Here is a 21,209-nt window from a genome sequence, read left to right on the forward strand (position 1 = left end):
GCTTGACAGAAAAGGGCCTGGGGTTCCTGCTGAACAGCAGCTTGCTCAGGAGTCAGCAGAGCACCCTTGCAAGTACTGAAGGTGAACTGCACTGTGGGCTGCATTAGCAAGAGTGCAGCTCCCCTCTGCTCTGCACTGGGAGATCACATCACAGACACTACGTCCGCTATTGCGCTATCCAGTGCACAGAGATATCACCACAATGGAACAAGCCCATATGGACCCAAGCTGATCCAGGTCTCAAAATTCCGGGATCCCTGACATGTTAGGCTGCCTCAGCTCTTAACCTGCCCCAGATATACCAACCATGCAGTGTGCTGATGCCCTCACAGTGCTGTTGTCCCTTTCTTCCCTGTGCACTCCTCCAGTTACCTCCCAAGGCCTGGGCTAGCATTCACAAGTTTGACAAGGCAGGATGATGCTGGTCTGACCTGCTGTCTGGCTACCTCCAGGTCATGGCTGGCAGGGCTGAACTGAGCTGATGCTTCTCTCCGACTCTGAGTGCTTGCTCTTGGCCATGTGGTACTGCATTCCCTTTTTTGAAAGATCCCCACCTTGAAACCCAACTCTCTTCTTTACGTGAAAGTTTCGTCTTTAATTCCTCATTTTAGTCCTATGAAAAATTTTCCCTTCAAAAATCTTTTCTTACTGCACCAGGAGCCTCAGGTCTGGTCCTGGCAAGAAACTGGCAGCAGTTGCAAGAAGATCCCGAACAAATGAAGGACATTTGCACATGTCTGTGCAGGCTCTGAAAGCAATTTTATTCTGCAGGATGAACACAGACTACAGGAGGAATATGATGTGTACATGGCCTGCCTGGGCTCTTAGCAGCTTAGGTCAGGTTAGCTAGTGATGAGTGGTATTTTGCTGCTGAAGTTATCTGCACCTGCAAAGCAAAAAGAGAATAAGACCTTGCTGGGTCAGGAGGTTTTTAGGTTTCTGAGCACAGTTTTCTCCCCAGAAAGGAACATGCTAGAAAACCACAGTGTTTATAAGGAAAAGAAAACACCTCTCGATATACAGGAACAATCCCATTCACCCCCAGCTCCCCAGCCAGCAACATGGGCCCCAACAGGGCACTGGTCGGGCCCCAACAGGGCACTGGTCTGGCCCTGTGCCCTGTGCAGACAGGACGGGGAAAGAGTACTAATGGTATAAAGCTGGTTTGATGAGGATGGCAGAAGCTTTGCAGTTCCGTTTGCACAGGCTGCCCCACGTTATGCCCCCCTTGACATTCAGCTGTACAGAATAACATGCCGAGTACCACCACCCGCCTCCAGAGCGGGAGGCACAGTTCCCTCTGTAAGTGTCCTGATCCAGATCTTTTGTGGAGAACTTCATGTTGTTGTGCACATTCCTGGGATTGTCTGAGGTCATGGCATCCCCTGCTGTCCCCGAGTACGTTCCCAGCCTCAGCCGGTAGCCATGGGACTCATCTTCCAGGCTGAAGAGGTTGTAGTCTGCAAACTTCATGTCATTTGCGGCATCCCAGATGACAAACCTGACCCGGTAGACCTTCTGCTTGGCGATCTGATAGATGTACTCAGTGCCCAGCCAGAACTCGCTGTGCACGTTCCCAAAGCCGTACTTGTAGGTGCTCCAGGACTCGGCCCAGGTGATCTCCGTGCTCTGCCGGTTCCTCTGGATGACCGTCCAGCCACCGTCCATTGCGTTCATTTCGCAGTACACCATGAGGTGGTGAAGCCCTTCAGTCTGGATGATGTAGACTCCACTGGGGCTGCCAGCAGGGATCTCGCTGCAGTCCTTGGGCCAACCTGGAGCAGGAGAGAGGGCAATTTAACAAAAGCCTGTGTGACAGGACAAGGCCATGTTTCACCCTGTGGCAGTATAGAGGGACATCTGGCCAGAGAATCTGGGGGATAATCAGTTGTCCCAGTCCAGAGAGGTCAATGTGCTTGGCTGGAGGTGAGAGTGGGTTGGCCTTATCCCTCTGTTCCTCTTCCATATGGGATAACTAATGAGGCAGCCCCAGTGAAAGGCCCCAGACCCACTGGACTATGCTGGTATCAGCCCAGGAGACTGAATATGGACACTAGTGGGCTCCTTTAGGTCTCCTGAAAAAGGGGTTGTGTCACTAAAACAGTCACACTGGGGAGGAAGGTGAAGAGGACATTGCCCCCCACCTGTGACTGAGAACAGGAGAAAAATTACTCCTTCACAGACACCCCGATCAGTCTGCACGGTGTATATACATGCACACACCCACAGCACGGCAGCCTGCATTGGTACACCTCCTTACACCCACCACCCTCCATTCCGGAGCAGGGCCATGGCTGGGGATGGTGCAGCACCCTTCCCCACCCAGATCGGGCTGCATGAGCACACAACACTGGATCCCCGCTGTGCTGGCAGGTATGGTCTCCCCATGCCTTCAGCTTGCTTGCTACAGGACCTCCCGCTGGAGCTCAGGTCAACCTGCCGATGGGCAGAGCTCCTCCCTCCAGCTGAGCAAAGCCTGGGCTTGGTGCTGTGTCTCCCCAGCCTGCCTGCTTGTATATATGCTATGGTGGTGTCCTTTGAATCTGAGGCATCATAGCACACCCTCTGCCAAGTGTCATTTTACCACGGCTCCACTGGCCCAGGGCATGGGCTGGGGCTGTTCAACAGCCAGGGCTGACCCAGACCAGGGAACTGAAAGGAGTTGGTGAGAGCACTGTGATGCCCATAGGATGCTACATACTGGTTTTCTTCAGAGCACTCGCCGAACTGTTGGAGGGAGATTTCTTGAAGACGTTTAGGGTTTGTATATGCATGGAATTGCCTGGGGCAGCCAAGACCAGCACGCAAACGAGTAGAAGGCTCTGGGCTGCTAGAAAGGGAAAAGATGGAGAAAACATGAAATGTCACCCTCCCTCCGGAGAGGTGAGAAATCCCATGGCTTCAGTACTACACAGTGTAACATGACCATGTGAGGTGCAGGAGGGCACCAAGCCTGCTGGGCGGCATCAGGTTGGTCCATGGAAGCTGCAAAGCTTGCTAAAAGGCCTCAGTTCTTTTGCCCAAGGGGTAGAAAACCTTGCCTTTTCCCCTTGGCCAGCTCCTGAAAAGTCATGCACGAGATAGTTTTGGGTGGAGCAAAGCACCCAACAACCCACTGAGCCAAGTTTCATTCTGGACCTCTGAAGCAGGGGACTGGCAAGGGTGAGCAGAGCACAAGCTGCTGATGTTCAAAGGGGTGGCAGGTGATCATGCCCTCAGAGGGCACTGGTGCCACTGCTCCCCATCGGTGTGTGAGGACCAGTGCACAGAGCCTCTCCCTATTGCTGCCCTACATGTGTTCCTCCCATTGCTAGCAAGAAGTGCCCCGCTTCTCAGCCCCGTACTCACCCATGGCGTCCATGTGGGAATGCCCTCTGGAGCACAAAGCTGTGGAGTGGCAGGTCCAGAGGTATTTGTAGTGCTCCCTGCAGTGGGTGGGGTGAGTGGGTCCAACCCTCCCTCCCAGCTTCCTTTCTCCTGTAGAAGAAAATCAGGCTACGTCTCCTTTGTGTCCTTAGAAAACAGAAGCCGAGACGAAGGTGCCTGTGGTCATAGGCACATAGCTCCCTAAGCTGCAAAGAAAATACCCCCCCATGCCAGCAAGAGTCCTTGGAATGATCTCCTCTGTGAGTGCTTAGCTCCTTGGATGGAATTTCCCCTGGGAACAGCGTATTTGGGAGCTTTGAAGAGTGCAGCTCAGTAAATAAACACTTGAATGCCAGTCACCAGCCAGTGCGGAGAGCAAACACTGGGGATGTCCCCACCTGCCACCATTACAGCAGGGTGCTACCAGGTCAATTGGTTCTTGTTTAATGTGCTTTTGACAAGCCCAGCCCAGCTCTTGGTGGGGAAGTCAGAGCAGCCCCGAGACTCCCAGAGGGACTGGCTGATTGTTGTGGGACAGTATTTGGAGCGGCTGGTGTTTTCGGGATGGCATGACAGCAGAGGATAGTGGTGGAGGTGATCTTCATCTGGGGGAAGCAGGAGAGCTCTCTATTCCGCAGTGGTCCATAGTCCTGATCTGCAAGGATGCAGCTGAATGGGTCTGCTGAAAGACACTGGTTAAAGTTTCTGTGGGCCAGTTGAGACAGCTGCAGTCTCTGGGGCACTCGGTTTGGGAGACTGGTCAAGCAGGGTGGATGGATACAGATGAAAGCAAATGTCTGCCCAGGAATGGAGTGAAACTGAGTGGATGGAGAGCAGCAACAGGGATCTGAGCTTGTACAGAGGGGAACAGGGGGATCTGAGCGTGCACAGAGGTGAAAGCAGAAAGCTTGGCCCTGTGTGCATGGAGAGGATGGAGTGGATCTGAGTGTGCGTGGAGGGAAAATGGGGGGCAATTGAGGGTATGGAGAGGGACTGGAAGGGATCTGATGGTGTAACCTGTAGGAACTGGGCACCCACAGAAAGGATGGGTGGGATGTGAGTGTCAATGGAGGGCAACAGTGGGATGTACACAGATGGGAGAAGTCAGCACTAAGCAGACACTGAAAGGAACAGAGAATGTCTGAGTATTCAAGGAGGGGAACAGAGGAGATCTGGGTGCGTACAGAGGGAAATGGATGGACACTTGAGCATACAATGAGGGGAATGGAGATCTCCTTTGTGAAAGGAGGACAACAGAGGGTTCCAAGAGAGCACAATGAGGGGATATGAAAGGAGCTGGATAGGAATGGAGAGCATCTGAGAGTGCTTGAAAGTGAACAGAATGAGTCCAAGAGGATATAGGAGCACCCAGAAGGTAACAGAAAGAATTTGAAAGCAGGTAGTGGTGACATAGTTTGGATGTTAGGCACTCAGAAAGGATGGCAAGAGCTGGGGGGTGCACCAAGGGGAGTGGAGGAGATCTGAGCATGCATGGGTTGGAACTGCTGGGTTCTAAGGCACAGGCAGAGGAGCAGAGAGGATCTACAAGCACTCAAAAGGGAATGGAGGGTAATTGGGGGTCCACAGAGAGAAACAGAGGGAACCTGAGCATGCATAGAGAAGAACAGAAGGGACCAAAGAGGCATGTGGGGGAATAAAGAGTTCCTGGAGGGGATCTGAACGGACACAGAATTGAATGAATGGTTTTGATGTGCCCTTTGGTGGTCCCCAGGATCTGCCCTCTGGTTCAACGCAGAGGCTTCCATTTGGTCCTCTTGTCCCTTTAGAATCACTCCATTTACCTTTTGGTCCATCCAGAAGAAGGTGCACCTTTGGAGGCCTCCAATTTCCCTTCTGCACACTTCTGACTTCTCCATTTGTTTTCTGGTGCCACTTAAGAGCCCCCATTTTCTTTGAAGTGCTTCCCAGTGTCCTACCTTTGCTTTCCTTTTCATGCCAGAACCGTCCGAATGCCCTCAGGTGCTCTCCAAGCCCTCCACTGCCTTCTCTTGCCACCTCATTGGGATGCAATGGCAAGATGTGAAAGGACCTCCTGAGATCACCTGGTCCAGCCCCCTCCTCAAGAAAAGTCAGCTACAGCAGGCCACCCAGGAAAGTTTCTGATTGGGTTTCGAATATCACCAAGAATGGAGACTCCCTCCCTGGGCAACCTGTGCCAGTGTTTGGTCACCCTCACAGTGAAAAAGTGTTTTGTGTTCAGATGGAACTGCCTGTTTGTCAGTTTGTACCCACTGATTCTTGTCCTGGCACTAGGCACCACTGGAAAGACCCTAACTCCCACTTCTTCATTCTGTCCCTTCAGATATTTATAGACATTGATAAAATCCCCTTCTGAGCTTTCTCCTCTCCAGGCTGAACAGTCCCAGCTCTCTCAGCCCTTCCTCAAAGGAGAGATGCTTCAGTCCCTTAATCATCTTCAGGACCCTTTGATGGACCCTCTCTCACATATTCATGTACCTCTTGCACTGGGGAACCCGGAACTGGACTCCAGGTATGGCCTTAGCAGCAGAGGAAAGGATCACCTCCCTTGACCTGCTGGCAATGCTCCTTCTAATGCCGCCCAAGATGCTGTTGTCATTCCTTACCATGACCACTGCTGGCTGATGGTTGGTTTCTTGCTCACCGGGATCTCCGTGCCCTTTTTTGCAGACCTACCTTGCAGCTGGATGGCCTTGGGATTGACTCCTGGAGTACACCACTGGTGTCCAGCTGGACTTTATGTCACTAATCAGCACTCTGGGCCTGTCCATTCATCTTTTTTTTAGTCCACCTCCCTGTTCACTTATTTAACCCATATTTTGCCAGTTTGTCTGTTAGGATGTTTGGGGAGACAGTGTCAAAAGCTTACTAAAATCGAGGTAAACAATATCCACTGCTCTCCCCTCATTCATCATGCTAGTCCCTCATTGTAGAAGATGGTCAGGCTACTTAAATACGATTTCTCCTTTGTAAATCCACGATGACTACTTCAGATCACCGTCTTGTCTTTCATGTGCCTGGAAATGGTTTCCAGGACTAGCTGCTTCATCAGCTTCCCAGGGATCAAGGTGAAGCTCACCAGCCTGTGGTTCCCTGGGTCCTCCTTCTTGCTCTTGAAGATAAGAGTGACATTTACTTTCCTCCGGTCTTCAGACACTTCTCCCAGTTTCCAGGACTGATGAAAGATTTTTTAGAGCAGCTTTGCAATGACATTGGCCAGCTCCCTCAGCACTTGTGGGTGCATCCCATCAGGGCCCATGGACTTCTGTACACACAGTTGGCTTAAGTATTCCCTAACCTTATTCTCTTTCACCAAGAGTATGTCTTTCTTACTTCAGATTTCCCCCCTGATCTCTTGGGCCTGGAATTCCTTAAGGTTGGTGGTCTTCCCAGTAAAGATAGAAGTGAAGAAGTCATTGAGTACCTTGGCCTTTTCCATGTCCTGCGTCACCAGGACTTGTGAATGGGGATTCAGCAGCAGACCCACATTTTCCCTAGTATTCCTTTTGGTTTTATACCTGTCGATATCTTTCTTGCTGCCCTTCACACCCCTTACTAGATTCAACTCCAGGGCAGCCCTGGCTTTCCCAACGCCATCTCTGAATGACTGGACAGCATCTCTTTATTCTATTGGCCATCATCTCTTTATTCCATTGACCATCATACTATGCTTTCCTGACCACTTCCTTTATATGTCTGAGTTTACTAAGGAGCACCTTGCTCATCCACACAAGCTTTCTGCTACTTTCGCTTGATTTCTTGCTTGCTTGCAGGAAACATATAATAAAAATGTCCCCTGTCTCCATCTAATTTTGGTTTTGGGGTGAAGAGTGTGGGTTGGTGGCCCCTACTTCCATGGGATCCTCTGCTTGGGGTGGCAAGCTGTGTGCTGCAGAGCATGGCACACCTCTGAGGATGCTGGTACACTCTGGTGCACTGCCAGCCTCCTCTCTGAAGGGATAGCCAGGCCTGAGAGCTGCCCCAGTCTCTGGGGAGGGGCCATTCTGGCTGCCTCATCACTGAGACCCTCAGTCAGCCCCAACGTACAGTGGGCCATAAGGGCTCATTCTCCCAGGTCCGTCCATTTGGACGGTCTCAGGAACTGGATTTTGTGCCTGGCAGCTGATGGCTTCTGTGCTAGAGCTCCAGCAAGGCTGTCTGAGCTGCTGCTGTGCAGCTGAGCCCCCCACAAACCCCTCCAGAGCATGCAATAAGGAGTCAGAGTCCTGGAGGACACACTCACTGCACTTCACGTAGCAAATGACCTTGTAGCAAGCCCTCCACTGTGGGACTGCAGCAATCCAGCGCTCTTTCTGCCCTCAGCTGCTCCATGTTGTGCTGAGCCCCTCCAGCCATGGCCTGGGGCACAGACAAGGAAAGAGCCCAAGAGGTCTGAGAGGAAAGGAGAGCCCATGCCTGGTGGCTGCATCTTTCTGTCATCCTCCTTTGCCAGTTGTGTATGTTTTTGTCGTCAGCACCCAAGATAGGAAGAACTTCATCCTCTTCCCTTTGCTTCACACAGCCTGATGGAAACCTGTGACTGAAGGGAGTGTGATTTGCACCCCGCTACCCCCTCAGCCCACTCGTTAGCAGCAGAAGAAATAGGCAGGGATCACAAACCCAAAGTGTGTTCCTAATGGAAAATGTTAGTATTACTTGGATGAGAAGCATGAGCTGCAGCATCCAGGAGGAGCACATGGTGGTTCTGTTGGGTATCAGGCAAGAGGAAAAGGTCCATTCTCGGGTGAGGGTTGGCCTCTGTGGGATGGGATGGGATGGGATGGGATGGGATGGGATGGGATGGGATGGGATGGGATGGGATGGGGGGCACAGACTGGGGCTTCAGCCCAGAGATTGCTGCTCAGCCATAACCTGCACTGACAGCCCAGCAGATGTAAACACAGCTGGAGTGTCCACCCAGGTGGCAGAAGCATTTTACCAGTAGCTTTGGACTGAATACGCCGATGGGATAGGGGCATACTCTGTGTGTACTGCAGTTGTAGCCTGTTTTGTCATGTTTTTCTGGTAGCTGTTTTTTCTAACATAAGTCTAGATATGTTTAAAGGCAACATAGAGCACTGAAGATACTGTGATCACAGCCTAAGGGTTTTAGAGTAGTTTTTTTTCTAAAATCTCTTCTTCAAGGAATCATATAGCATTCTTCTTCCACTGTTTGATCATTTTGTTACAGACATAATGACTGAAAAATCTGTAGCAGCAGTTTATTCAAATTACCAAATTGAGTCAACTGGGTTATACAGTGGTATAAAAGTAAATATGTGACAAAATGGTTTCAGGCAAAAAAAAAATATCAGAGGAGAAAGTAACTTGGCATTTGTAATGGCCATGACATATAAAGGTGTAGTAATACATCAGTATCAAAAGAAAGCTTTCCTACAGGTAGCAGACTGACCTTCCCTTAGTGCTGGCTGTTGAAATGCAGGGTCAGGGGTTTTGGGACTGTATTTTGGACTGCTTGTGCACTGCCTGTTACCCAGTTTTTCTGTACGCCAGCCCACAGATTTCTGTGTGCAAGCCCAAAACACCCAGATCTCTATCTCCAGCGTAATACACATGTTTAGAACTCTTTGGTTCTGCTTTTAGACTGTCCTTATTTGCACATGCCATCCCCAATACAAGAAAGCAATTGTGGAAATGTTGGTCCTTAGGGATGGATCCACGTGTCAAGCTCCCCTAGGGTGATCCCGGGCATGCGGAATCCTCTGAGGGACCTTGTTGTCCAGGTCTGTCAGATGTCTGGGGGTCACTGCGGTTTGTGAGTCTCCAGCATTGACAGGTGGCCCTGGAAGGCAGAAGGGGGAATAGAGAAAGGGTGGGGATGGGACAGGGGGGAGGAGACCCTGTATCTCCATCTGAGGAGAGGGGGATCATGAGGAATCTGGGGGGCCCAAGGGGCAATTTGGTGGTCCTGGGGGCAACTGGTGGGTCTAAGGGTGAAAGTATGGGACCACGGGGTCAACTGACTGTAACTGGGGCGCCTAAGGGATAGTGGGTGTTCTGGGGACAAGGGGGAATGGCAGGGTCTCAGGGATAATTAGGGAGTCTGGGGGCAGCAGGGAAGCCTGAAGTGGTGCTGGGTGCAAGGGAGGTGTCCTGGAACGGGTCAGAGGACAGTGGGAGTCCCAGGGGGACATAGTCCATGGCTTGCAGTCTATCGGGATTTTGGTTAAGGTTTACCAGGTCAGGAGGACTCACACCAGCAGCAGCACGAGCGCCATGGAGCCAAGTGCCAGCCCCAGCAATAGCATGTGGCGCAGGCGGGTCTTGCTGTGGGGCCAATGTAGCACAGCTCTGAACCGAGCCTGGAGTCTGTGCTCGTCCTCCACACTTCCCTCTGATACTGTAGAGACACAGACACCTCGGGTCATGGGGCACTGCTTCCCAGGGACCAGGTGTCCTTTTGTAGGACCTGCTCCCGCCACAGACCTCACTGCCCTCTGGGACCCAGGCATCTGGGGGTCCCTGCTCCACCCCATGTGCCCCACTGTCCCCAGAGAAGCCAGGCATCAGGGAACACCTGCTCCACTACACCTGTCCACCATGGACCCAGGTGTACTGGCACCCTACTCACACCCCATGCACCCCCCGCCCATGGGCCCAGGTGTCTGGGGTGCTACTTCACCCCACACTGCTCACTGCCCCCAAGGGTACTCAGGTGTCTGGGCGCACCGTTGAGGTAGAAGTACTTGCGGACCAATGGCTCATAAACCTCCCCCAGGGAACAGGCGATGGTTCCTGGAATGGGGTCATGGATGATCAGAATGCGAGATCCCTCTGTGCTTCCCTGCAGCTCCTCAAACAGTGTCAGGTCCTGTGTGTACAGCTGGGGAAGGGGGGGAACACATCAAGGCAGCCTGGTCCACCAGGTACATGAAACAATATACATGTGCATGCAAAGGCACACGTGTCCTGCACATGCTTGTCATGTCCCACGTGATGAAGCATGCTTCTTGTACCCTTTACTCATGCATGTGCATGCACCTTATGTCCCACGTGCTCCTTGTGCTCTTTGTATGCACAGAGGGATGCACAAGCAGAGCAAAAGCCACTTCCTTGCCACACGTGTGCACACAAGTACACATGAATCTGCAAACACAAGTGACCTGCCTCTTGCTTGTGTGCACCTTTCACATGGGTCAGCACTTGCTTGCATCCTGTGCATGCTTACACACGTGCTACTTATATCTACTGTATAAGCCATACCTGTATCTATGGATTGTCCTTATGGCAAGCGCACAACTGTGTGCATGCAGGCCTTGCTACCCAGGCCCAGTCCTCTCTTGAATGTCTGTGTACACCCTTGCACAAGCATATATGCAACTCACGTCCTTGGCAAACATCCAGGTAACGGGCAGGCCAGGGAGGGTGGCAAAGGGCACAGAGCAGTGCAGTGTGACGGTTTCATCTGTTTGGGCCCGCAGGACCTGCACTGGGAGCATTGAGAAGCATGTGAGTTCACATCTACTCATGCACTTACAGGAATGAATGTGCTCCTGTGTGACTACAAGTGCTCACGTGCTCGCAGTAGAGGTGCACAGGCATGCACCTCAGCACACTGCTGTGCGTTCATGGTGGGCCCAGCAGGCATGGCCACACATGAGGAATGGCAGTTGCCCCCAGAGACCTGGAGGCACCCAGCGCCGGGGTGGGACTTAGACCAGCCTGGATGCCTGGGTCTACCATGTCCCCATACCTGGGCAATCCAGGGGAAACTGGCAGTCCACGAGGCGGCAGGTAGCACACTGGAAGACGCGAGCAGCTGGCTGGTATCCTAGGATGGAGAGACTTGCTGGTCCCATGGGGATGGGAGATGTATGAGGCGACAGAGGGTGGCAAGACAGAGAGACGGGCACTCACCACAAGGCGGGACACAGGCTGGAGCTGGTGGAGAGGAAGCAGCATTAGACTGGGGATCACTGGGGATCCGCATCCCTGTGATGAGCTGTTTGGGCTCGTCCCTTGTCCAGCCCAGATGGGATCCCCAGGGGTTTCTTCAGGATGGGGGTGCCCAAGGTGGGGGTCCCTGGGGTGTAGATGTCCATGGTGGGGGGGTCTGTGACAGTCCCTTTAGTGGGGGTCCTGGAGAATTTCCAGAGTGGGAGTCTTGGGTGGGCGTCCCCACTGGCCCCATACCTTTCTCCAGATGGCTCAGCTTCGCCCAGATTACGTTGACGGCTGCCTGTAGAGACACCTCAAAGGGCTCTGTCCAGAAGGCCAGGTAGACAATGTAACCTCCCTCTGATCCCCAGAATCCCTCCTCAGACCCCACAGATCCTCTGTACTTGCCTCAACCCCATATGTCCCTACTGGAGTTCCATATATCCCCAAATACCCCCCCAACACCCCGCCCCTCCCCCCAGAAGCTGTATACCTTGAAGCCCACATACCCTCAGGATTCCCCAGCTATCCCCTTACAGCCCCAGACCTCCATATCGTCTTGTATTTCACCACACCCCCCATTCAAGGCCTCCGTGTCCTATCCCCCATGACCCATGTCCTGACCCTACCCCTCACATGTCCCACATCCCCTGCTCACTCGTCTTGCTCTGCTTCTCCAGAAAATGCAGGGCATCCATGACGATCTCCCGAAGTACATCACGCTGCCCCGACCCTGCGACCAGTACAGGTGTGCTGAGACCAGTACAGGGTTGGGATTGGAGGTTCAGGGATGGGAGGGTCCAGTAAGGGCTGGGAGTTCCTGGGGGTTCCTGCAGTCCTGATCAGGGTTTAGGGATACTGGGGAAGGGTCAGATATTCTTGGGGATTCCTGAGGTCCTAGGTAGGGCCAGGGTGTCCTCAGTGTCCCTGTTCTGGTTTGGGTGATTCTCAGGGTCCTAGGCAGGGTTGGGGTTCCCAGAGGTCCCTGAGGTCCAGGTCAGGACTAGGGAGACATTGGCATTGTTGGGAGTCGTAGGGTGCCTGTCTGGGGTGGGTCCCTGGGGTTTCTGTTTAGGAAAGGGGTCTTCAACTGCCAGGGATCCCGTGTCAGTATGAGGGCATCGGTTGAAGTGGGAAACCCCAGACGGCTCTGGGATCCTGTTCAGAGTGGTGGTCCCCCTTGGGCTGGAGGTCCCTGGTGGGATGGAGGTGCCGGTCAGGATGGGGAACCCATGACGCACCCACAGTGACAGAGGAAAGTGGCTCAGCAGCCTGGGCAAGGGCCTCAAGGCAGCGTTGATGTCGAGGGTCCTTGAGGGGGGCCCCAGTAATGTCATGGCAGAGCTGTTCCCGCTGACTGGGAGGCCCAAAGCAGAGCAGGCAGGAGTGCACCGCAGGGAGCCAGGATGCCAGGGCCACCCACTGCCACAAGGCAAGCCCCCCTGCCTTGATGCCTGGGTTTCCAGGGAGCCAGGGAGCCAGCACCCACCACCACCCCATGGCCACAAAGTACAGCACCCAAATGCTTGGGTCCCCAGGGAACTGCAGGGTTCCCAGGTGGAGCCCAGGCGCCTGGATACCCAGGAGACAGTGGGGTTCCCAGGTGGAGCCCAGGCGCCTGGATACCCAGGAGACAGTGGGGTTCCCAGGTGGAGCCCAGGCGCCTGGATACCCAGGAGACAGCGGGGTTCCCAGGTGGAGCCCAGGCGCCTGGATACCCAGGAGACAGCGGGGTTCCCAGGTGGAGCCCAGGTGCCTGGATACCCAGGAGACAGCGGGGTTCCTATGTAGGTCCCAGATACCTGGGTCCCCCCTTGAGAGGAGTGGGGATACCTAGACATATGAGTCCCCTGGGGTGTGTCGGCTGGAGAATGGGCTCCCAGACCCTCATTTTGGTCTCCCCAGATTTTCTGCCTTCAGTCCCTGCCAGTCACTTTACTTGGTGACCCAAAATCCCCTCTGTTTTGATGTCCAATTCCTTGCCTTTGTCCCTATGACCCTGTCCTGTCAGCACCCCCAGTCCAGTCTCTTGCAGAGAGGAACTATGCAAGGCTTCTCCTTTTCATTCCTCCATGTCCCATCTCATTAACACCTCCTTGCTCTTCCACCCAGGTGAGCCAGCCCGATCCACGGTAGAGCGGCAGATCTTGCTGCACAAGGGGGTTTCCTAAGGCAGGAAAATGCCAGGGCAGCGGAGACACCCACTGAGAGCTGACAGCTCTCATGAAAGATGCTTTCAAGGTCTAGGCATTGCCAGAGCAACCGCAGCCACCCCACCCCCATAAAAAGCAGCCTATGGAGCACTAGTGGCCAGGAGCACTGCCAGCAGAGCAGGCCAACTGTGTGGTGATCAGCCAGGGTGTGCGCAGCAGTTTGCATGGCAGTTTGCGCAGGAAGGGCGTCATCATCCTACCAGCAAAAGAAGCGAGTTCAGTTGGTGGTCATCACTCTCCCAGGAGGAGCTTGGCTATGGTATCCACCTGGAAGAAAGCTCTGTACTCTGCACTCACCAGGATGGATGTGGCAACCCAGAGAGAGCTCCGGTGAAAACATGCAGGCATCCAGGCCTCGGGCTGCAGGGCATGCAAGTGCCTTTCATGGATGGCAGTGGTGAGAAGAGCTCTGTGGGGTGTGGACAAGTGGATGGTCTGCTCAGCCTGGTGGCAGAGCTACAAGAGGAAGTAGAAAGTTCAAGGAGCATTGAGAAGTCTGAGGAAAGCATAGACTGGTGGAACCATGCTCTGCCCTCCATGAGACAGAAACAGGAACAGCCACCAGAAGAAAATCAAGATCAAGGGGATCCTGTATCCTCCCTCTGCTAGGCTGAAGGTGGTGGTTTAAAGGGTAGGAGTGAATGGAGGCAAGTCCATGCTCGGGGTGGCAGGCAAACTCTCCTTGGCCACCTCGTCTTCCCAGGTGACTCTGTACAACAGGTATGAGGCTCTGGATGTAGACGGCCAGTCGATGGATGATGTGGATGACAGTCCATCTACACCAGAGGTATTGCCAAGGTCAGAAAGGAAAGAGCCCTTCCTTCCCCCTAGGGATGATGTTACAAGTGCTGTTGGCATGAAGTACAGGGACCAAGCAGAGAGGACAGTGAAAGCCTGGTCTGGTGTTGATGTCCCCCGGCTGAAGGGGACGAGGTGCCACTCTCCCGCGCGGGTCTCCCTGTCAGTGCTGGCTGTACTTGGGGAAACAGCACCATCCCTTTGCAGCCATGTTTTAGGAGTGCCTTTGCAGCGAAGGCACCGTGGAGCCCACGGCTGGGTGTCCGTGAGCAGTCAGCAGGGCTGGGGATCCTGTCCGGGAGCCACAGGCTCGCTGTGGCATCCTCTGCTGTCCTGGCTCATGCTGGGTTAGACCTTACCTGCAGGCACTGCCCCGCAGCCCAGAGGTAGCGCCCGACGTGTGCTCTGAGGTCAGGGTTATCAGTACGAGTTGCACAACGTGTGTGCGGGGGCCAGGGGAGGGCAGAAGCTGGAAGGGTCCCCAGCCGGGTCAGGTCAGGCAGCCCCAGACTGGGGGCTCCAGCTCAGACTTGGCTCTCCCTTCCCGAGGCAGGGTCTGCCCTTGTGCTCCCACGCATGCACATGAAGACCCCCACCCTGAGGTCCAATGCCTGGACAGGTCTCAGCCCCTGCCCCACGTTTCCCCAGAGCTGCCTTGGACAGGCAACAGCCCTTTGAGGTCCCACAGTGGTCTGGGGCTGCAGAGGTCCCGCGAAGGCGATTGCCCCACAGGAGCAAGGGGGAGAGAGCCACCCTGACCCCAGCTTTGCTTTGGCCACGAAAGCGGTTCCCCCGCCCGGTCCATCCCCACCTCTGCAGAGAGCGCAACGGGGTGAGGGGCGGCGGGGATGGGGGTGCTTCCAAAGCCAGCTCAGCACCCAGGCGTCCCAGGTGCCAGAAGTGACCCCCCCATTCCAGGTGTACCACAGGCCTGTGAGGAGTGCAAAACATCTACTTTATTAAAGCTGCCGGCCAAAGAGCACAGCGGGTGGCTCTGGGGCATGCCCAGCACAGCGGGTGGCTGTGGGGCATGCAAAGGTCTGCTGGAGAAACTGCTACTTCTTGCCACGCTGCTTGCTTTTCATCAGGAGCAGCCCCTGCTTCTTGATGCCCTCCCGGGTGAGGACAAGGCCACAGGATTCGTCATCAGAATCCAAGGACTCTGAGGAGAGAGTGGAGAGGAGTGGGCTGTGGAGGCTCTGTGCGCTCGTGTCCCTGGGCAGAGCCGGCACCTTTTGCAGGGCTGGTGGCATCCCAGAGAGCCCTCGTGCGGAGCCCTGAGGCACAGGCACTGCCGACTGGCTCTGCCAGCCCCGCATCCCAGGGGGACCTGCAGAGCCTGGGGTTGCCACCGCTGTGGCCCCTCTTCAACACTGCTGGCGCTTCCCAGAAAGGCCTGGAGCCAGGGGGTGGTGGGTACAGCTCCCGCTTTGTTAAAAACACAGTAGAGAGCTGCCAAAAGCTCGTGGTCTCCCCCAAGAACATCCAACAGGAGGAGGCCACAACCAGGTGATTTTGAAGCCAAGGCTCTCCCTCCTTGTCCCACAGCACCTGGGACAAGCAGCTCGTGGGTTGGGCTCTGCTGGGACAGTGGAAGACAGGCAAGGATGCCCAGGAATCCCCACGGGCAGGGGCTGGGATGGTTGCTGTGGCACGTGTCCTCGCTGTGCTCTCCTACCTTGGCCGCTGCCTGCGTCCTCCAAGGAAACCCTCAGGTTCTGTGGGTGATCCGCAGTGGTGTTCTCTAGTAAATTACGGACCTCGGCAAAAATCTGTGGAAGACACTCTGGGTTACTTGCTGAAGGGGAGGTGGGTGTTCCAAGCCAAGGGCTGCCCCACCTCGAGGTCCCCGCGCGGGGCACACCCTGCAGTGCCCCGTGCCACCGGGGGCTGAGCTGCTCCATGGCTCTCCCCTGGCGCCACCTCCATCCTGCCAGCTGGGAGGACGCTTGGGATGGGCCGTATGGGAAAGCCCCGTGCGGGTGCCCGAAGGCCACAGCAGGGATGGAGCCCCCGCGCACCTTGTTGTCCTTGTTGGGGCTGCGCCAGTCGTGGGGCAGGCTGGCCACCCGCTGCACCAGGTAGCGCAGCTTCTGCTCACAGTGCTGCAGCTTCTCCTCCACCGCCATGGCCTTGACGGGATCCTCCTGGAGTCAGAGAGAGAACAACCACCTTGGTGGGGAAAACGAGCCACGGCGGGGGGACAGTGGCTGCGCCAAGCGTTTCCACGCCGTGCTGCTGCACCACCGGGCAGTGGCCGGGGCCAAGCTCACGCCAGCCCCATGTGGGTACCTGGCCGGGCACGGTGATGCCCTGCAGGCGGACGAAAAGGCTGTCGATGTCCTCTTCACATTTCAGCAGAACATCCTTGCTCCTCATCATCTGGGCCCGCATGTCCTCCAGCCGAGCCTCTTGGCACTGCAGTTTCAGCCGCAGCTCCTCCTCCAGCACCCTGGAGCCAAGCACATTCACATCCATACAAGTGCACAGGGGGGGCAGGAACACCCTAGAGCTGTTGCAAAAGCTGCTCAGGTTGCCAATGCAGAGCAGAGGTGCTGCCTGCAACCCAGCTCCACGCTGCTGGTACCACTTCCCACGCCAGGCCAGAAGCGGGGGTCCTCCTGCCGCCGCAGCGGGAGCTTTGGGTGCTCTGCCAGGCCCAGAGCTGGGGGAGCCCCCTGCTCAGAAAACCTGGCGGCACAGGAGGGGTGGGCGGCTGCAGTGGGACGTGGGAAGGGGTGCCCTGCTGTGTCGGGACACCTGGCACACACGTGTCCCCCCCGCCAAGGGCCGTGGCCCGGTGGACACGACTGCACACCTGCTTGTGTTGGAGGGCTGGTGAAACTTCAGCTTAGCTAGGTTCAGCTCCAGCTCGTGCAGCCTCTCCGCCAGTGCCCGCTTCTTCTCCTCGCCCTCCTTGATGCACTGCTCCAGGTCCGCCGAGGACTTCTGCTGTTCCAGGAGCCTGCCGGGTATGTCCTGGCCGGGGGAGAGCACGAGGACTCAGCCCCCGGTGCTCCTGCAGGGTACAGGACCCGGGCCGTGGCCTCGGGGAGCCGTGTGCACCATGGACGGCTGCAAGCTCATGTCACGGAGAAGTGTGGTGCCATCCCTGCCCGCCCCAGAGGGCCTCTGGGGGTCTCCCGAGGCAGAGGAGGGCAGAGAAGCCCACAATGAAACAAGGCAAGCAGAGGGCTCTCAGCTCCCCGGGCCCTGAGCAGCCGTGGGTTTTGCCAGAGGGGGGGGTCACGTTACCCAGATCCTGGAGCACTGCAGCGCAGCCTTGGCCTGCTGCATCTTCTGCGTGACCCTGGCCTCGTGCTCCATCTGGGACCTGACGGCCTCCAGACTGGTGCCTGGGGTGGGAGGGAAGCGTCAGGGAAGGATGCCTGCGGCTGTGCCCGCGTCCCACCCCCCTGCACCCTGCCAGGCACTCACCCACGAGCTGGTCCTGTGAGGCCGGGGTCGGGGAGTCCACGGTGAGCTCGTGCCTCTCCTGCTGCAAGGATGTGCATTGTCACCCCCCACGCTGCTGACAGCCGGGGGGAGCTGGCCCTGCAGGCCCCCGACCCGTGGGGGGCCCGGCACCGATGCCTGCCGTCTGCCCACAGCCTGGCCTGTGCCAGGACCCCCAGCTCACCGCTCTCAGGTGCCTTTGGTACACGTCCTTCCGCCACCCTGTGTCTACAGAGACCTCCTGGGTGGCCCGGGAGCGGTACATGCGCGCTCTCTCCGCAAGGATCCGGCTGCGCGTCCTGTTTGCGTCCTCCTGGAGCGTGTCAGAGAAGGGAGAAGTGGCTGTCAGAGCTGGAACGGACCTTTGGCAGCCAGCTGAACTTGTGGGATGGCCAGGGTCAGCAATGACCAGCCCCGCCGCCAAGTAGACAGGCTGGGAAGGATAGTGGGCAAGGAGGGCTGGCGGGTGGAGCGTGCTGCCTTCGCCATAGCTGGGGCTTCGGGCAGGCTGTCCCCAGCCCCAGGGCAGCCCGGCCCAAGAGCGACACCCGGGAGGAGCTATGGAGCCATCGGGGTGCTGTGGGCAAGCCCAGCTCCGGCTCTTTTGCTCTTGGTTGAAGGCACACTCAGCAGCTCCGGGGCACATGGTGCCGTCGGTGGGCTCTGGAGGGTGGAAAAGGGCCCCGAGGTGCCCCTGGCCATCTCACCTTGGCTCTGTCAGCGGCTTTGCAGGCCTCCAAGGCCATGAGATCCATGTCCTGGAGCTCCCTACCATACAGCTCGGCCATCTTGCACAGGAGGTCCAGGTGCGGAGGCAGGTGGGCCAGCTCCTGGGACACAGGGAGCCACAGCACGTCACCCCAGTGAGCCCCAGGGGTCCCCCGTGCTGTGACAGCAGATGGAGGGGAGCAGGAGGACCTCTTTGATCTGGGAGGGGGGTGTCCCACCAGCGTTGCCCCTGGGGCACCTCCTTGTCTCTGCTGGGGGAGCAGGTGGCACGATGGCACGGTGGGGAGGAGCTCACCTTCCTCAGGACATCCCGCACCGCCAGGTACAGGGCAGTCACCTTCTGTCCAGTGTGGACTTTGAGGAGCACCTTCTCAATGTTTTTCTCCAGCTGGCAAATGGCCTGGGGCAGAGGTGGGGGGGTACAGGGGGTGACCCCGCATGCCAAGCCCAGAGGCCAGCCGGGGGGTGCAGGGGCTGGATTAGAGCCCTCTGCAGGTGCTGCCAGCCCAGGAGGGGGTCCCAGGTACCTGCGCCTGTGCCTGCTGCCGCTTGTCAGGCATCGCAGCATCCTGCAGCTGCTGCAGCCGCCTCTGCAGCTCCTCCCGCACTTGTCTCCGCTGCCTCACCTGGTGTAGCAGCATGTTGCAGGTGTTCACACCGTTCATAGATGTCGGCCTGGAGCTTCTCCTGGGCCACCTGGATGGGCATGCGAGCATTCAGCAGGCTGGAGGCAGAGCTTGCTGGGCGCCCGCGGCACAAGGGGGTCCTGCCTGCAAAACTGCCCCCAGGGTGGAGCTGGGGACACCGGACTTAGGGGTGCTGCCTAACTGAGACCCAGGGCTGGGCGTCAATCGAATCCATCAGTGCCCCAGCTGCGGGGGTGCCGGAGAGCAGCAGCAGCAGCAGCAGCAGCACCACCCCGCACCCGCCTGCCGCTGGCCCTGCAAGAGGCCCCCGGGCAAAGGCAGCTCTGCGGGGCCAGGGTCTCTGTCACCGCAGCGGGGCTTATAACCGCGTTGTAACCTCGGGACGGGCAGTGAAGGGCAGGGCAGGGACAGCATCTCTCTCTCAGGGATGCGGCTGGAGCTGCAGGAACCCGGGCAGCCCTGGGCACACACAGGCTGGGACAGCCGGGAGTACTGCCGGGACAACAGATCTGCTCAGGGAGCTCAAGGAGGATCTGCACGGGTGGGTCCCGCAGTGGAAAGGGACCCGTGGGACCACACACAAACACCCCCCGTTGCACCACACCAGCCCTGGGGGGCTGTCCTTGTGCCGGCACCAGGTCACTCTACCACCCACCCTGTCCTTCTGAGCCTTCCCACAGCCCCAGCCCCCTGCAAGCAGCCCGGGCGCGCTGGGCCCTGTCTGGTTGGCCATAGTGGCCCCCAAGGACTTTGGCGCTCTGCAGGTCGCAGAGACGCTGCGTCTGTTGTGCTGTGGGCACGAGAGGGGCAGAGAGAACAATCACCACCAGCCTGGGGCCAGTCCCAGCCTAGTGCTGCCCTGTGCCGCCCGCTCCCGACAGGGCCAGCGCCAGGCAGGGGTAGAGCAGGAGGGACCCGACGGTACCTGCTGGCTATGGCCCCGGGCACGGACGTCCTCCTGCACAGCCTCACACAGGCGGGGGAGCCGCTCTCTGGTCCCACTGCGCTTTTCCTCACGCGGCTGCGTGCAAAACTTCCCGCCTTGCTCTGGGGGACACAAAGGCGCTGTTGGTACCGTGCAGGACAACGCGGGGACCGAGAGCCACCCGCCCGCCCCAGGCCGTCCCCACAAGAAGCCCAAGGGGCAGCACCCTGCAAGGCGACGGCGGCACACAGCTCCTGGGCGCGCTGGCTGAGGTTTGCCTTGCGGCCCGGCATGGTGCCACTGCTCCTGCCTCGGCCCTCCAGCCTGGCTGCGCACGTGGCAGCCGTCGTGGCTCTACTGCCCGGTGGAGACGTTGCCGGGCTGTTAGGACGTTGGCAGGCTGTGACACGGGCTGTGACATCACAGAGCTGAGCTCACTCCCTGCACTGGCGTAACTGTCACAGCGGCACCTCCCAGTGCCGCATGGCACACACCTCCTGCTCGGCCAGCGCCTCCTGCTCAGCCATCGCCACCCACGGCCCCCTCCTCTCCGCTTCTGCGGGCGACAGGCGAATGAATAACCAGTTACTGAGGCAGCCCAAGGCAGGGCGGGCAGCGCGGTCCCAGCGCCGTGGCTGCAGCAGTTGCAGCCTGCCCAGCTGGGGGACCCCTCCAAGCCCCACCAGACACGGGGCCAGGACACTTGCAGGGAAAACACGTGGGCACATGGACCCGAACAGCCCCCCGCGCTCTCTGGCAGCTGCCGGCTGGTTTCGCATGGCACCAGGAGCCCGTTCCTGCCTCGCCACGTGCCTTCGGCAACACGGAACAGCTACACAGGGAGTTCTGCTCCCGTTGCACCGGGCAAGAACAGACCAGCTGCTGAGACTGGGCTTTGGTCTTGTCCTTCCCGCACGTTCTGGCTCAGCTACAGACACGGCAAGGAATGCAAGCATGTACATTTATTCGTTGAGAAATAAAACCAAGCTCCCTCTACCAGAGAGGAGAATAACCCTCAATCTTTGATTTGCAGAAAAAGACTCCTTACAGAGGGAAACTGCCTTCCTAGCACCAAGCTTGTAGATCAGCTCTGATGAAGTTTCTGTAGCTCGAGATCTTTAATGTGCAGCCGTCCTATGGTGCTCTAGCTGCTGAACATAGGAAACAAAGAAATTA

At 57.1% G+C, this 21,209-nt stretch overlaps 3 protein-coding genes across 6 annotated transcripts; all 3 read right to left on the reverse strand.

Moving 5' to 3' along the window:
• Positions 1-1,146: 1,146 nt before the first annotated feature.
• LOC102055491 (fibrinogen-like protein 1-like protein) lies at positions 1,147-2,897 on the reverse strand. Its single transcript, XM_027805994.2, is given in 2 exon segments — positions 1,147-1,775; positions 2,702-2,897. Coding segments are annotated over 2 exon segments (825 nt in total).
• A 6,681-nt stretch (positions 2,898-9,578) lies between these two features.
• Positions 9,579-12,765, reverse strand: LOC129735494 (sperm acrosome membrane-associated protein 6-like). Its single transcript, XM_055703707.1, has 8 exons — positions 12,507-12,765; positions 11,924-11,998; positions 11,521-11,589; positions 11,245-11,268; positions 11,081-11,158; positions 10,713-10,816; positions 10,057-10,210; positions 9,579-9,727 (listed from the first exon to the last, which is right to left on the reverse strand). The coding sequence occupies exons 1-8, from the start codon at positions 12,763-12,765 to the stop codon at positions 9,579-9,581; spliced, it is 912 nt and encodes a 303-aa protein (XP_055559682.1).
• A 2,445-nt stretch (positions 12,766-15,210) lies between these two features.
• LOC106631207 (coiled-coil domain-containing protein 183-like) lies at positions 15,211-20,676 on the reverse strand. 4 transcript variants are annotated; one of them, XM_055713737.1, is made up of 12 exons: positions 20,034-20,676; positions 18,989-19,157; positions 18,757-18,861; positions 18,440-18,562; positions 17,917-18,045; positions 17,715-17,775; positions 17,532-17,632; positions 17,095-17,255; positions 16,569-16,728; positions 16,298-16,423; positions 15,955-16,048; positions 15,211-15,438 (listed from the first exon to the last, which is right to left on the reverse strand). In XM_055713737.1, the coding sequence occupies exons 1-12, from the start codon at positions 20,324-20,326 to the stop codon at positions 15,332-15,334; spliced, it is 1,629 nt and encodes a 542-aa protein (XP_055569712.1). In that variant the 5' UTR covers positions 20,327-20,676; the 3' UTR covers positions 15,211-15,331. The 4 variants fall into 4 exon arrangements, with proteins under 4 accessions (XP_055569712.1, XP_055569695.1, XP_055569702.1 ...); XM_055713720.1 differs by having other exon boundaries at positions 15,955-16,423; XM_055713727.1 differs by having other exon boundaries at positions 15,211-16,048; positions 20,034-20,674.
• Between the last annotated feature and the right edge of the window lie 533 nt (positions 20,677-21,209).

The sequence above is a fragment of the Falco cherrug genome, chromosome 1 (assembly GCF_023634085.1).
Source record: "Falco cherrug isolate bFalChe1 chromosome 1, bFalChe1.pri, whole genome shotgun sequence".
NCBI lineage: Eukaryota > Metazoa > Chordata > Aves > Falconiformes > Falconidae > Falco > Falco cherrug.

Coding starts and splice junctions, on each gene's coding strand:
- LOC129735494 (XM_055703707.1), bottom strand. CDS start 12,765: ATGGGGTGGTGGTGGGTGCTGGCTCCCTGGCTCCCTGGAAACCCAGGC. Junction 11,269..11,520: donor GCTGAGCCATCTGGAGAAAG/GTATGGGGCCAG, acceptor CCTCTCCACCAG/CTCCAGCCTGTGTCCCGCCT. Junction 9,728..10,056: donor CAAGTACTTCTACCTCAACG/GTGCGCCCAGAC, acceptor GTGTCTCTACAG/TATCAGAGGGAAGTGTGGAG.
- LOC106631207 (XM_055713711.1), bottom strand. CDS start 20,326: ATGCCGGGCCGCAAGGCAAACCTCAGCCAGCGCGCCCAGGAGCTGTGT. Junction 19,158..20,033: donor CCCGGGGCCATAGCCAGCAG/GTACCGTCGGGT, acceptor ATGCCCATCCAG/GTGGCCCAGGAGAAGCTCCA. Junction 17,773..17,916: donor ACCAAAGGCACCTGAGAGCG/GTGAGCTGGGGG, acceptor TCCTTGCAGCAG/GAGAGGCACGAGCTCACCGT.